We start from the raw sequence: 13,596 nt of genomic DNA, 5'->3' as shown, positions 1-13,596 counted from the left end.
AAAAAAGCTACTTCCTTCGTCATGGTTTAGAAGGCGCGGTTTCGTTTACATGCATTTTCAGAACAAAAAAAGGATTAAAGCGCATGGCATTTAATGCTTGATTAATTAAAAGACTAGTAGGCTGCATGCACTCCTCGTTTAGTGATTACTAGTGGCAGGGGTGCGCCCTTGGCACGTCTCTTGAGCGTACATGTGCGTACTATACTTGTGACCGTGTTTGTATACTTATATTTAGGAACGGAGGGAGTACGAGATATTTAGCGATTACGTAGAATTCTGAATTTGTGTGCTTCTTGTTCGTACAAAGAATTGTTAATTATGTCTCTATGTTGTGTGGCATTAAGAACATATTTTTCTTTTAGTATATGTAACTAACACAGTCTTATTAGTTTTAAAGGTCAATGTGAAGATATGAAGAAAAAAAGTAGTGCTTAGTATTATATTTGTAGAAGCGACTAAATTGGATGAAGAGGTATTATTAGTACAAGTGCGGACATATTTGTATTAAACATGCAAAGGAAACATACTTGGTCTTATTAATACAAATAGTAAAGAAAGTGCTTCGGGCAGTGAACACTTATAAGACGTCTAATCGGATGTTGCCCATTGATGGTGGCAAATGCAACAATACGAAGTAGAGTTTGCTCCATTGCGTCATCGGTGCGGTGTGCCGTCATCGGATTGGCAAAATAAGTCATACGTTGATGTGGAAAAACTATAGGCGAGCTTCATGATGGCTTCAGTTGACGGTTCCTGCTTGGTTGTGTGAATGCATAAATGTGTTAGTAAATTACAGTTCTGGTAGATATTATACTTATCAAAAAAATTGAAGGAAGGAAAAAAATTTTGTCTGCCATACCTTATATATAGGGTGGTTATAATGCCCTGGTGCCTACAGAGCTAGTAGGTCATTGATGTTTGCTGCAGTTCGCTGCACATCGATCAGTATGCTTGCTGTCCTGACGGTCACATCTGGATCTTTGTGAAGGATCATAATGGAAGCTACAACTGAATCCACAACCTTTACTATGAGGTTCTTTGTGATCGTCGTAGGGTCGTTGCACCAGGCGATGCATCGATATGACTCGGATGTCAGCAGGAGCTCTGCGTTTCTATCCGGGAGCTCGATGTAGCAGAATTGTGCAAGCAAGAGTTTGATCAGTTTCTCTGTGCATAAGTGTGCTGGAATCCTATTGATCATCAACTGTACGCAGTTGTTGACTGTACTTTTGATAGAGCCTGTATCAGGGCTCCATGGTATAAGACCTTGGATGTCTTTGGAATGCGTTGATAGTATCAGTTTTTGTATGGCTTCACCTGTTGTGTTGTTCGGCGGTATAATTATCTGCTTGTCGGAGCTTAGTGCATCTATCCTGACGTCCCTTGGATCTAGACCTGGATAGAGGTAGTACACATGTTTCCACAACGCATCAGCTTGTTTAGAGTTGCCCGGCACAACAACTGCTGCTGATAGTTCTTTGATGATTTGTTCATCACCAGTTCTGGTGGAAGAAAGCAGATTGCTTCATTGGTGTTGTAAGTGTTTTCATACCTTGGAACTTGCGTAACTGGTATGTATTCAGGGCCTTCATCTTCACCATATATATAGTGCCGAGTGGTAAGCTTCAGACGATACGTACAAAGTCTTCTATATTCTTGTGTCTTCATGTTCTTGCCTGGATCCGGTTTGGTCACTGGGATGCATAGAAGAATGGAATCTGGGATAGGAATTCTGCGCTGAGCTCAAGCAGTGCATCGATAGGTGTGGATGTCTATGCGCTGGTGCGTGTGATCTGTGATGTGCTCGAGACCACAGTATGGGGCGAGAATGTGTTCTACAGCCGCTGCTGAGCAGACATGAAGAGGAAGATGTGTGATGCAAATGTGCACTCGCTGCTCAGCAACATCAAAGCCAAGTTCGTGGTGGTTTCTGTAAAAAAAAGTGCAGAATTTAAGAGCTCTACTTGCTATCAAATAAGTGCAGAATTTTAGAGCTCTACTTGCTGTCAAAAAGTGCAGGATGTGTAGTTTCTGTAAAAAAAAACGTGCAGAATTTAAGAGCACTACTTGCTATCAAATAAGTGCAAAATTTAAGAGCACTACTTGCTGTCAAATAAGTGCAGAATTTTAGAGCTCTACTTGTTGTCAAAAAGTGTAGGATTTTAGATCATATTTGCTGTCAAAAGTGCAGGATTTTAGATCATATTTGCTGTCAAAAAGTGCAGGATTTTAGAGCATATTTGCTGTCAAAAAAGGTAGAATTTTAGAGCTCTACTTGCTGCCAAAAAATGCAGGATTTTAGCGCATATTTGCTGTTAAAAAAGTGCAGGATTTTAGAGCTCTATTTGCTGTCAGAAAAGTTCAGAATCTGCTGTGAAAAGAGAGAGGGTTTGGGGGTGAGGCTGAACACACGTGACGCAAGTAATCAGCAAACTTTGCCGCCTGGGGTTCCACGTCACTGATCCCACTCCTAATATAGGCTTAGGGGCTCTGACGGCCGGGATTTGAGAGATGGGGGCGTGGATTTCAGGGATTGGAAGTTGGAGGTTTGATTCCCACAGACCCAACAAATACAAGGTTTATTTGAGACTTTACTCCTGAAAAAATGTTGTCTTGTATGAACCAGTTGTTTTGTTTGTGTTGTGCAGACACAAAGGTAGCGTATCCTAAGTTCAAGAAGAGAGTGGCATTCAAAGAAGCAAGAAAATAAATACAGAGGACATGTGTGAGGTCGCATTAATTACCTTGAGGGTGCTGTATTGATGATGTTCGTCATGGTTGATCCAGAGGCTGGTAGAAGGAAGGGATTTTTACTTCTGCAGGTGAGGTCCGGTTGGAGAAGAGTGAGAGTGATTGTGGTGGTGGTGGAAGAGGAAGTGGGGAAGAGAGTGCGTACTTACACGCGGTGGTGAGGCGTATTGTTCGATGGTGAGGAAGGTCCTGGAGACTTTGGTTGTATGCATGCAGGTCCCTTGTCCTGTTGTATGTGTGTGTGCGGTGTATGAGGCTTGTTCATGCGTATAATGGTCAGGTGGTGTATAGGTGAAGCATGATGAGAGGACGTATGGGAGCGGGTCTGACAAGGGTGGGTTGTGTGTGTACGTTCGCATGGTTTTTTTATTGAGGGTGGTCTGCTTCTAACGGCGACGGCGTTTGATACATGGGATGTTCATACAGGTCTTACTTTTTAATATGTGTGGGACCGTTGCAAATATTGTTGGTTATGTAAATTAAACAGTACCTGGTTTGTCCCAATTGCTGAATTACTTAGCAGGGATGTAATAGGTTGATTGATTTTATTTTGTTGCAAATAGATGTAGTTTGAGAGGTTTTAGTAAATCTTTGTATAAGGAGGATTGTGATAACGGCCTTGTAGGTGCCGTTATGTTGTAAGTACAGCCGGATGTGAAATGTGTACTGTGTGGTTTAATTTTGATGTCATTCGTACAGTGCATGCTGATGTGATGATGGGAAGTAGCTCAAAATAGAAAATACGTAAACATTGGTTGGTCGCAGGTGGCGGTTCGAGAGAGGTGGAAGCGTTACAGTTTGGAAGATTCTGTTTGCTCGTTGCTAGAGTTAAAAACAGTGGAAACAGAATGGCGTGTGCTTATAGAGTTGCATCAGCAGTCCTCGGTTTCATTTGGTGAAGAGAGCTCGTTCTTCCCAGCCTCGTTCTTCCCAAGTCTAACACCTTTGTATCTTTATTTTGTCTGAATTGGGTCGATGGAGGGTTCTCCTGACAGCAGCGCGGATCCGCTCCTGGTGGAGTATTCCTTCTTCCCTCAGGTGAACGGCAATGGGCTCTCATACATAAATATTTGAATTGTTCTTGTTGTTTCATGTTTTAATTAGCGTCGTCAATTTTGTACTGCATCCGCGCGTGGTTACGCTAAGCAAGAAGATGATGTTCGATGTAGTGGCGCCGCAACTGAAGCTCGTGTGGAAGAACACTGTCGTGGAAGAGGTGACGCCCCATGTCTTTGCGGCAATGCTTAAGATTATGTCGCCACCGAGAGCTGGTAGTGGTCAGGATGAGGAGCTGGTGTTCCATGGCGACTGGCTGGAAACTATGGAGGACGCAATTGAATCGGCATACGGTGCTGCATTGAAGCACCTCAAAGAGCAGAATCGTCTCGTGCTGATCGATGAGAGCTATGATGACCTGAAGCGCGTGCGCAGTGAGCTTAATGCCATGCGTTTCTGGGCCGGAGCATTCGAGGAGACTACCGTGTCTGCTCGTGCTCAGGTTGTGGAGTTGAAAGGCACGATCGAGCGTCTGAAGAACAAGCTATTAACAGTGTGTCGCAGACACGCTGGTCTTCTCTGCATTAGGACGGATACAGGGCAAGGATCGTCTGTTGATTCGTCTTCAGTTCCTGGTGGTTCAGAGGTGCAATACACCGGTTCACCTATACCCGTGACAGAGGTAGAAAGGCTGTCAACATCGATCGTGGACATGATCTTGTGTCCCGAGGAGAATGAGTAGTGATGTTCTGAAATGATCATCAACAATGTGTTGACTGTTTAGTAGGAGTATCAGTATGTTGGTTTGGCTGAATATTTTGTGTTTGGTCATTCAATATGAATGTCAATTAGTAGTGTGGAGAACATAGTATGCAAGCTTTGTCTGTTTCTTTTGGGTGTGTTATAAGCTCTTAACTTTGAGTTGTGGATCGAAGAGCAGTAGCTTCAATGGTCTGTGTGTCATGTACGAAGGGACTGCATCAATTGGTCTGTGCAGTGTCGTAGTTTGGGAGTTTTTTCCATGTAGCACGAGCTCTGTGCAGTGACGTAGTTTGGGTGTTTGTTTCCATGTAGCAGGACCACCCTTCTAGTTTGCAAATGACCATTTATCAGTAGCAGCTATATTTTTAGGTTGAACGGTCGGTATTGTAATAATCTTATGAACTAATCAGTGTATGTGTTTTCGACTTTTCGTTAGAAAATAGTTGCAGCAATTCTACTGGCTGTCTTGTAGAAATTGTTTATGTGTAAGACTTGCAATGCAACCGTATTATTGTGTATTATGTGGATGTGAAATTGGAGGAGAGAGTTGCGTCCCCCGGAACTGACAAGGCAGCAGTAAAAGGAGGAGAGAGTCGTATCCCCGTGAACTGACGAGGCAGCAGTAAAAGGAGGAGAGAGCCTCGTCATTTCAGCCTGGAAAGTACATGCAATCTCACCAGCCACCCACACCGTCCTGCAGTAACAGCCAAATCGTACGACCTGCTCTAATTTGACGCACTGTGTTCGAGCAATGTAGCACTCCCTGTAGACGACCCTGTTGACATAAAAATCATGGTGGCACATGTTAGATGTGAATGAATAAATAGGTTTCAAATTAGCAAGAATCTGCTTACATTTAACAAGAATATAAATTCCCTAATATCCTGTTGTTTTGAGCATGACCCATTTTTAAGATTAGATTCAAATGGTTTCATGTTTTGCATTTGATAATGTATAAAGAAGCTATACAAGTAGGTGTCCTTGTAAGTGACAAGGATGTACACACAGAATAAGTAATGAGTTTAGATTTTTGTTAGAGACGGCATGAACAAGCAGGAATCCTTTTCCCATCTCACCTCGATCCACATCCGACTTTACATATTCTTCCCATCTCATCTCAGGTTGTCTATGGTGGATCTTCTCATACCAGCCGGCTGCCCCTTCATCAGTTAAGCACCAGGTGGGTCGTTGGCTTTCCCGTGGGGAGAAGAGGGAAGGGGCAGAGGACCGATTGCGGAGGCGTAAGAACGTGCGGCGGTGACCGCGTGCTCCGTCTGGTGCTCCTCCCGTCGATGGCGGAAGCAGTGCCGTGGGCGTGCCAGATCTACACGGTGGTCTCCTGGCCGCCGCACTGGGTGCCGATGCTGACGAAGAAGCCGGGGGGCTTGCCGGCGAGGCGCTGGCCGCGGCAGAGCGACGTGGTGGAGTCGAAGAAGGCCTGCATCTGCGCGGCCATGGCGCCGTACCGCGCGGGGAAGCCGAAGAGGAACCCGTCGGCGTCGGGGAGGCCGCCGGGGTCCGCCACGGGGATCCCCTCCGCGTCCATCTCCACGGCGGCCTCCAACGCGCCCATCCGGGCCAGCACGGCGCCGGGCAGCGTCTCCGGCACGCGGAGCAGGATCCCCAGCGCGCCCGGCACGGACCCCACCCCGCGCTGCACCGCCCGCGCCAGCCGCCGCACGTGCCCGTACGTGGAGTAGAACACGACGTAGATGCGGACAGGCCGCGGTGCCGGGGCCGGGATGAAGGTGCAGTCGCGGCGCTGCGGGGGCGGGGGGTGCGACGGGAGAGAGACGACTGCGAGTTTTCCTCTCTTCGTGGGGGAGGAAGGGAACTTTTTTTTATCCAGGGTAGGTATTATTTAGGATGCCTCGGCACATAAAAAACTGGGACGTGGTCGCCAGCAAGCGCCCATACCACCGCTCTTGGAGAGTGTTTTTTTCTGCCTCGGCACAGAAAAAACTGGGACGTGGCTATCGCCAGCAAGCGCCCAGACCACCGCTCTTGGAGAGTGTAATGTGAGTTACTGTGTATTATCTTTTCAAATAATTAGACGTGTAATGTGAGTTACTGTGTATTATCTTTTCAAATAATTAGACGTCGTGCAGTTATTGTGTGAGCAATTGCGAAAAAATTAGATACAATCGTGACAGAGAGAGTAGTAGGGACGCCGCATTTACTTTCCTTTTCTTGCTTTTTAAGTTGAGAGTGTTAGCCCCAATTTTTTTGACCGATTGTCCTAGAATCTTGCTTTTTGAGTTGAGAGTGTTAGCCCCAAATTTTTTGACCGATTGTCCTAGAATCTTGCTTTTTTGAGTTGAGAGTGTTAGCCCCAATTTTTTTGACCGATAGTCCTAGAATCTTAAAAATCAAACGTCCACACAGCTTCTCTTAGAATCTTTGTATCTATATATATTTTTACAATCCTAACTAGCTAGGATTGTCAAAAGAATATGGATTCAATTCAAGATTATGGAAGAAGCTATGGAGAGATCCAATTCTCAAGATCCTGAGAGAATCAGTCAAAAAAACTAAAACTTAAACTAAAGTGATGTAGTTGAGGTCGATCTTATTTGTAGTTATGTACTTGAGGTCGATCCTTATGCAGTGGTTTTGCACAAAACATCCACTACATGAGTGTCATTTCTTCATAAAACTTAGGAGCACGCGAGTATAATGATGGACCAGGTGTGATACACCAAATTTCCAGTTTTTCTTTTATTTGTTCTACTTCTTATTTTATTTTACTATTCACATCAGGTTCCGTGCGCCCAAGAGCTCCTAAGCATTTTCCTGTTACCAATGTATTCTTACGTTTTTCATATTTCAATTATCTTCAGAATGGCGTGAGTGTGGCCCAACTAGTTGACCGGTGGTGCGCGTTTCACTAAGGATTCATCACTTGCGATCAGCGATCTACCTTTGCACCCACAAGGGAATTATGACAAAACATAAACTTTATAACTCGCTACTTTTAAGATCTATACTCATTACGATGATTAAGCTGGTGACAATTTCTCAGAAAACAGGTCTTTAACAACAACTTCAGAACAAACTTTGGGCGCTGCAGGCTCAACTGCCGGCATCACACTATCCCTGTTGTCCTCCAACCTGCGGAGGATCAGAACGGTGCATTAGTACACTTGCTTACATTCACATGTGAACATGAAGTTTGCTAATGAGAAAATTAGCACGAAAATGGCACAGCCTGCCCATGATTTTCTATTCCAGAACAGCATGCTACACATTTAGAAGGCTTCAATGTGACGCTTATCTAGAACACAATAATGATCCAAATAGAGAAGTGACCATACGACAGAGCCATCAATAATGAATCAAGGATGTGCACAGCAGCAAGCAGTGTCAGAGAAAGCAAGAAGTATATGAAGGAACCAAGTAGAGTCATCCGAGGTGGATCAGGTTGTTGTTACAAACTAAAGTTGCTTCATCCGAATTGACAGTACTAAAACAGCTACTGTTTCTAGTTGTTGGGACCAAAATTCAGACCCAAAGATGATTGAATTTCGTGATAGTACTATCAAATTAAAACATTATATTAAAGTAAAAAAAAAACGACCGTTGACTTCTGACAAACAATTCATTCAGAATTTCAATTTGTCCGGTCGCACTTGTGGGATGATTTACATGGTGAAAAAAACTGAAAAGTCAGCAGTCAACCACCAGTTCTCCACAGCTGATTACCCTCAATTCATCCGAATCCTCCTTACAAGCTACTCCCTCCGTTCCTAAATATAAGTCTTTTAAGAGATTTTACTAAGGGACTACATACGGAGCAAAATGAATGAATCCACACTCTAAAATATGTCTATATACATCCGTATGTACTCTCCTAATGAAATTCCTAAAAAGACTTATATTTAGAAATGGAGGGAGTAGGAAATTGGCGGGTTTATTTGGAGGAGAAAAAGGATCTACTAATTTCCAACTTACTAATATTGCTCGGATCGCAGGAACATCCTAAGAAGATCTCCTAAAACCCAACAAGTTCGAAGTCCCAAGGTCCAACATCACTGAATTAGCCGCAAAATCGACAGGGGCAGACGCGCGCACCGCAGATCCGACAGATAACAGCACGAGAAGACAGGATCCAAGCCTAAGCCGCGCAAGCAGTAGGGAGACGGGATCGGAAGAGACGCGGGCGTACCCTAGCCGGAGCCGACGATGATGTTGTTGATGGGGATGAAGATGAGCTTGACGAAGAAGCCGACGAACCCCATGACGACGAACCCGATGGCCGTCCGCGCGGCCACCTTGGTGAACTCTGCGCGCGCAGAATCAGCGTCAGATCTGGCGAGAGAGGGAAACCGAACCGGATCGGGAAGCGAGGGGCGTCCTTACCCTTGCGGTCGGGCTTGTGGCAGCGCTTGACGAGGCGGACGCTGTCCTTGGCGAACTCGCGGAGGGGGTCGACGACGGAGTCGACGGCGTCCATGGCGGGCGAGGCGCGGCGAGATCTCGGAGCCGACGACGACGAGGTCGCGCGCGTGAGGGGGAGGAAGCCGACGGGAGGATGCTGTTTGGATTTGTGCGGGTGGGTGTCGCCGATGGCTTCTTTTATAAACTTTTCTTCCCTACAAGAAAAAGCGTGAACTGCCTGGAAAGATTGTCAATGTTCGACCGCCGGAGAGAAATGCCCGTCCTCAGCCTCCACGTAGTCCATCCAATGCGAGGCCGACACGTGTGCTCTGATTCGCGCTCGCTCTTGCTCTCGGCTCTGACAGGCGGGCCAACCAGGTCAGAACGGGTGTCAAACGAGTTTATAACACCTAGGTTTGTGGTATTTGTATGAACCTGGGACCGCAGTTTCAATTTGGTTTCTTTGCTGGACCATCTATGGATGGGTTTTAATGGGCTGAGCCCCTAATACACGATCTGGTGTGGGTTTGGGCTATAGGTATTATGGATTAGTCTTTGTTCAGTCCGGACACGTGCAAATCGGTCTCAAACTGTTTCAATTCGTAGATCAAAACCGATCTTTGAAATCACTAATTAAGGGTATTTTATTTAAAAATCACTCATGTCTTCTTAGCCTGTGACAAATGGTTTACTGCATGTATGCCATTTGTCACAATTATGGATTTTTTTCCTTGTTCTGTATTTTTAAAATGTTTTATTTTCTTCAACCGTACGTCTAATTTTTGAACTATTTTCACTGTTGAGTTCCTCGCATTGAGATGTTTAAAATTAGCTTTCATGTTCATAGGTTTTAACGAACTTGTTTCGTGAAAAAAATCGGACGAAAAAACCGTGCCTCTTGTTATAGAGAAAAATAGAAAAACATATTTTTTTTTCGTTCCGAGAGACACGACCGTGCTTATTGCGAAGGTAAAGTCATGCCTCTCGCGAAAACAAAACCGTATCATTCACGGGAAAAACTGAAAACATTTTTTTTCGTTTATGAGAGGCACGACCGTGTCTCTCGCGAAATAAAAAATAGTAAAGGCTTTTTTTTTCTTTGTTTCCGAGAGGCACGACCATGCCTCTCGCGAAAGCAAAGCCGTACTTCTCGCGAAATAAAAAATATTAAATGCTTTTTTTCCTTCGATTCCGAAAGACACGACCATGCTTGTCACGAAAAACAACAGAAAAGATGTTTTTTTGCGAAAAGACGGCGATGCAGAGGTCGGGGAAGAAGGCATTGGGATAGTGCTGGTGGTGCTGGCTTAGAGCATCTAGAGGCACATACAACAGATTCAGGCCCTCAAACGAGCACATACATGGGCACCAGCACCGCGAGTTCACACTTCACAGCCCCTGCGGTGATGCGCGACAACTCAATCGAAAACCAGACGGTCAATCGAGCGAGCCAGGTTTCAAAGAGTTGCCTCCTCGCTATCTTATATCGATAGTTGGCAACTAGGCGGGTTTCAAAGAGTTTGACTGTACTGCACGGTATGCTACTGCAGAGGATCCTAACCCGTTTCAAAGAGCCAGGTTTCTGTCCAAATCAAACCGCGCGGGACAAGAGCAAGGAACCACGTAGCGCGTGATAGCCAGGGAGCAAACCAGGCGGGTTTCTTCGCCATTTTCAGTCGTCGCTCGAGCTTCAAATCGCGCGTGTTCTGCGGCAGGGCGTGCTGTTCTCGGTTGTCTGCAGCCCCTGCTAACTACATCTATCTGCAGAAGAAGGGTTCCATCGCCGATATCATCATCCACTTGATAAGCTGCTCGCTTCCTCCTTCATCCGGAACCACGGGTACGCACGCTCCGAAACTTTCTTCGACTGCTAATTATCAGCCTTGAATCGTAGCTACAATGGATCATGTTGTTGCTCTCCATTAATCTGTCGGATGAGACTTTTCTTTCTCATCCGATGGTCGAAAGAAACCCGGGGCCGACGCCTTCGCGGGCGAACTGTTTCTTCGTAATTTTCAGTCGCTCGAGCTTCAAATCTCGTGTTCTAAGACAGGCGGTGCTGCTCTCCACCGCTAACGACATCTGCAGAAGAAGGCCGCGATCAAGACACCTGCAGGAAATGGATGCAGGAGCTTTCGCCGTCTGCAGTATGACCACGAACACCATCGTGAACTTGGCCGTTCTCCTGCTCTGCATCCAACAGACGTAAGATAAAGAAATGTTGGCGAACCGGATTTCATTCACGTCTTCACGTAGCTTTTATGCCCGCTCTGGCTTTTGTCCATGTGTATATCCTTGAGGTAGTTACAGCATATTTTCTTATTTTCTTTCAGGTTCATGTATTCGGCGCGTAATGATGCCGGCGAGTTATTCTTCGACAATTTCTCGCTGGTGGCAAAATCGGTCAGCTGTTTTAAGATGTTCGTCACAGCGTACCATTCTGTTCAAACCAAGGGATCTGAGATGTTTGCGCTGGTGTGTTTGCTGGCGTTGTTCCTTCACTTGTATGCTATCACTACTCATCTCAACATGAATCGCAGAGCTTGGACCAGGACCAGGGTAAGTCATACCAGATTATCAGTACGTTTTCAATTATGAACCACTTAGTTATGACACTAGGGAAGGTGTTCTCTTTCAGTAAATATCTAAAAGAAAAAAAAATAGCCTTGGCATTGAATCAAATTTCCTATGGACTGAATGTTTCTGGTATTTTGAACTTTAGTTGACATGCTAAAACTTTATGCACCATCGGAGGCCCAAACTTTCTGCTCTGAGAAACAGAGCATGCTAGCTATATGGAGTAGCTTTCGTTTTGACCCTGCCATCAGGTAGTGATATTCCTCCGTTACAACTTACAATTATCATAGCACGAGCACAATCATCAGTACGTATATTGACAGTGCCACAGTGGTGAATGCATCTCCAAGGAAAAGTTCATCGAAAATACAAAGCATCTCCATGGGAAATTTTCAAGTCAATGTGATGCATTAGCAACAGGGTTTAGCATTCATCGAGGAAAAAACAGAGTTTAGTCATAGTCCTCTATTACCGTTATCATGGCACAAGCAGAATTTGAAAATATATTGACAATGGATGACTCTTAGGCCCTGTTTGATAACAAAGTAGTAAAAAAACTAAAGTATTAAAAACTGCAGTAATTTTACGTGTAGATAGAAAATACCATGGTTTTAATATAACAACATTTTTTGCAGTATTCACAATGTAGAGAAACTGTTTGATTACGCCACATATTACTGCAGTTTAGATCGAGCAAGTACACGGGAAGAAGATAACGACGTCCCACCCCTTCTTTTCGCCTTCTCTGTTTTTTAAAAAGAGGTATGGGGTTCTTTTTTTATGCAGAGAAAAAACCACAGTTTTTTCAATACTGCAGTTTTAAAATCACAATTCTTAGAGGCAACCAAACACCTCATTGTAAATAAAACTATGATAATCTCCAAAACTGCAGTATTCTAAAAATACTACGAAAATTCTTTGTTATCAAACAGGGCCTTATTCTTCGTTTGCGACAAAGAAGACGATAATTTAATGCATTAGCAACAGAGTTTAGCATGTACCGCAAAAGAAAAAACAGAGTTTAGCATTCACTGAAAAAGGAAAAAACAGAGTTTTGTGTTTTTTGAACTGAAAAAAAACCCAGAGTTTTGAATGCATCCGCAAGTGGTTAAGCAGAGTTTAGCATTATTGTACCATTTCAAGTAGGAAGGTGATAATTTTTCAAGTCAATGTAATGCATTAGCAACAGAGTTTAGCATTCATCGAGGAAAAACAGAGTTTAGTCATAGTCCTCTATTACCGTTATGATGGCACAAGCAGAATTTGAAAATATATTTACAGTAGATGACTAATTTTTCGTTTGCGACACGGAAGGCGATAATTTAATGCATTAGCAACAGAGTTTAGCATTCACCGCAAAAGAAAAAACAGAGTTTAGCATTCACTGGAAAAGAAGAAAACAGAGTTTTGTGTTTTTTGAACTGAAAAATAAAACCCAGAGTTTTGAATGCACCCGCAAGTGGTTAAACAGAGTTTATCATTATTCTACCTTTGCAAACAGGAAGGTGGTAAATTTTCAAGTCAATGTAATTCATTACCATCAAGGTTTAGCATTCACCAGGGAAAAGACAGAGTTTAGCACTGAATTCATCCAACAATTGTTTACTCATGGTCCTCTGTTGCAGGTATCATAGCACGGGCAGAATTATTCTACCTTTGCAAATAACAAGGATGGAGATGTACTTTAAAGTTAATTTAATGCATTAGCAACAGAGTATAGCATTAACCGCAAAAGAAAAAAAAAGTAGAGTTTAGGATTCAGCGCGTGGCTTTTACTCTGCAGCGTTTTCTTACATATCGTAGGCATGGCAACACTGATGGCAGCTGGAGTTTTCTTGCTTTGCCGTGGGATGGTAATCCCAAAGGATCACTCCTGGCACACTGTCGCGATCCCCACAATCACAATTTTTACTGTATTGTTTGAAGCATGCGTGCTCATACACAAGCAGGTAAAAGTTCGATCAAAGCAGAACGCCTATAACACTACTACATGACAATTACGGGATGTGGGAAGTATTGAAATATTTTTACACCCATTCAAACTTGTGTCACAGATGATAGAGGATGGAGGCAATCAAAACTCGCTCCGCGATCTCCAGGTTACAGTGGCCGAGATGCTCATCGTCATCTACC

At 44.2% G+C, this 13,596-nt stretch overlaps 2 protein-coding genes across 2 annotated transcripts; both read right to left on the bottom strand.

Moving 5' to 3' along the window:
- Nucleotides 1–5,401: 5,401 nt before the first annotated feature.
- LOC123412003 (probable NAD(P)H dehydrogenase (quinone) FQR1-like 2) lies at nucleotides 5,402–6,352 on the bottom strand (the record flags this gene model as incomplete). The annotated part of the gene is made up of 1 exon (XM_045104960.1): nucleotides 5,402–6,352. A coding segment is annotated over one exon (519 nt), but the record flags the coding sequence as incomplete, so codon positions are not given.
- Nucleotides 6,353–7,481: 1,129 nt separating this feature from the next.
- LOC123412002 (protein transport protein Sec61 subunit gamma) lies at nucleotides 7,482–9,110 on the bottom strand. The gene is made up of 3 exons (XM_045104959.1): nucleotides 8,869–9,110; nucleotides 8,675–8,791; nucleotides 7,482–7,620 (listed from the first exon to the last, which is right to left on the bottom strand). Exons 1-2 carry the CDS (start codon nucleotides 8,960–8,962, stop codon nucleotides 8,676–8,678), a joined length of 210 nt encoding a protein of 69 aa, XP_044960894.1. The 5' UTR covers nucleotides 8,963–9,110; the 3' UTR covers nucleotides 7,482–7,620; nucleotide 8,675.
- Between the last annotated feature and the right edge of the window lie 4,486 nt (nucleotides 9,111–13,596).

Source organism: Hordeum vulgare, chromosome 7H (genome assembly GCF_904849725.1).
Source record: "Hordeum vulgare subsp. vulgare chromosome 7H, MorexV3_pseudomolecules_assembly, whole genome shotgun sequence".
Taxonomy (NCBI): domain Eukaryota; kingdom Viridiplantae; phylum Streptophyta; class Magnoliopsida; order Poales; family Poaceae; genus Hordeum; species Hordeum vulgare.
Note: the sequence above shows the minus strand (reverse complement) of the source record. Positions and strands in the feature narration are given on the sequence as shown.

Bases quoted from the DNA above. Each gene is read 5' to 3' on its own strand.
- LOC123412002 (XM_045104959.1), bottom strand. From the start codon at position 8,962: ATGGACGCCGTCGACTCCGTCGTCGACCCCCTCCGCGAGTTCGCCAAG. The intron at 8,792-8,868 runs GTAAGGACGCCC...CTGCGCGCGCAG, and splicing joins CCACAAGCCCGACCGCAAGG to AGTTCACCAAGGTGGCCGCG.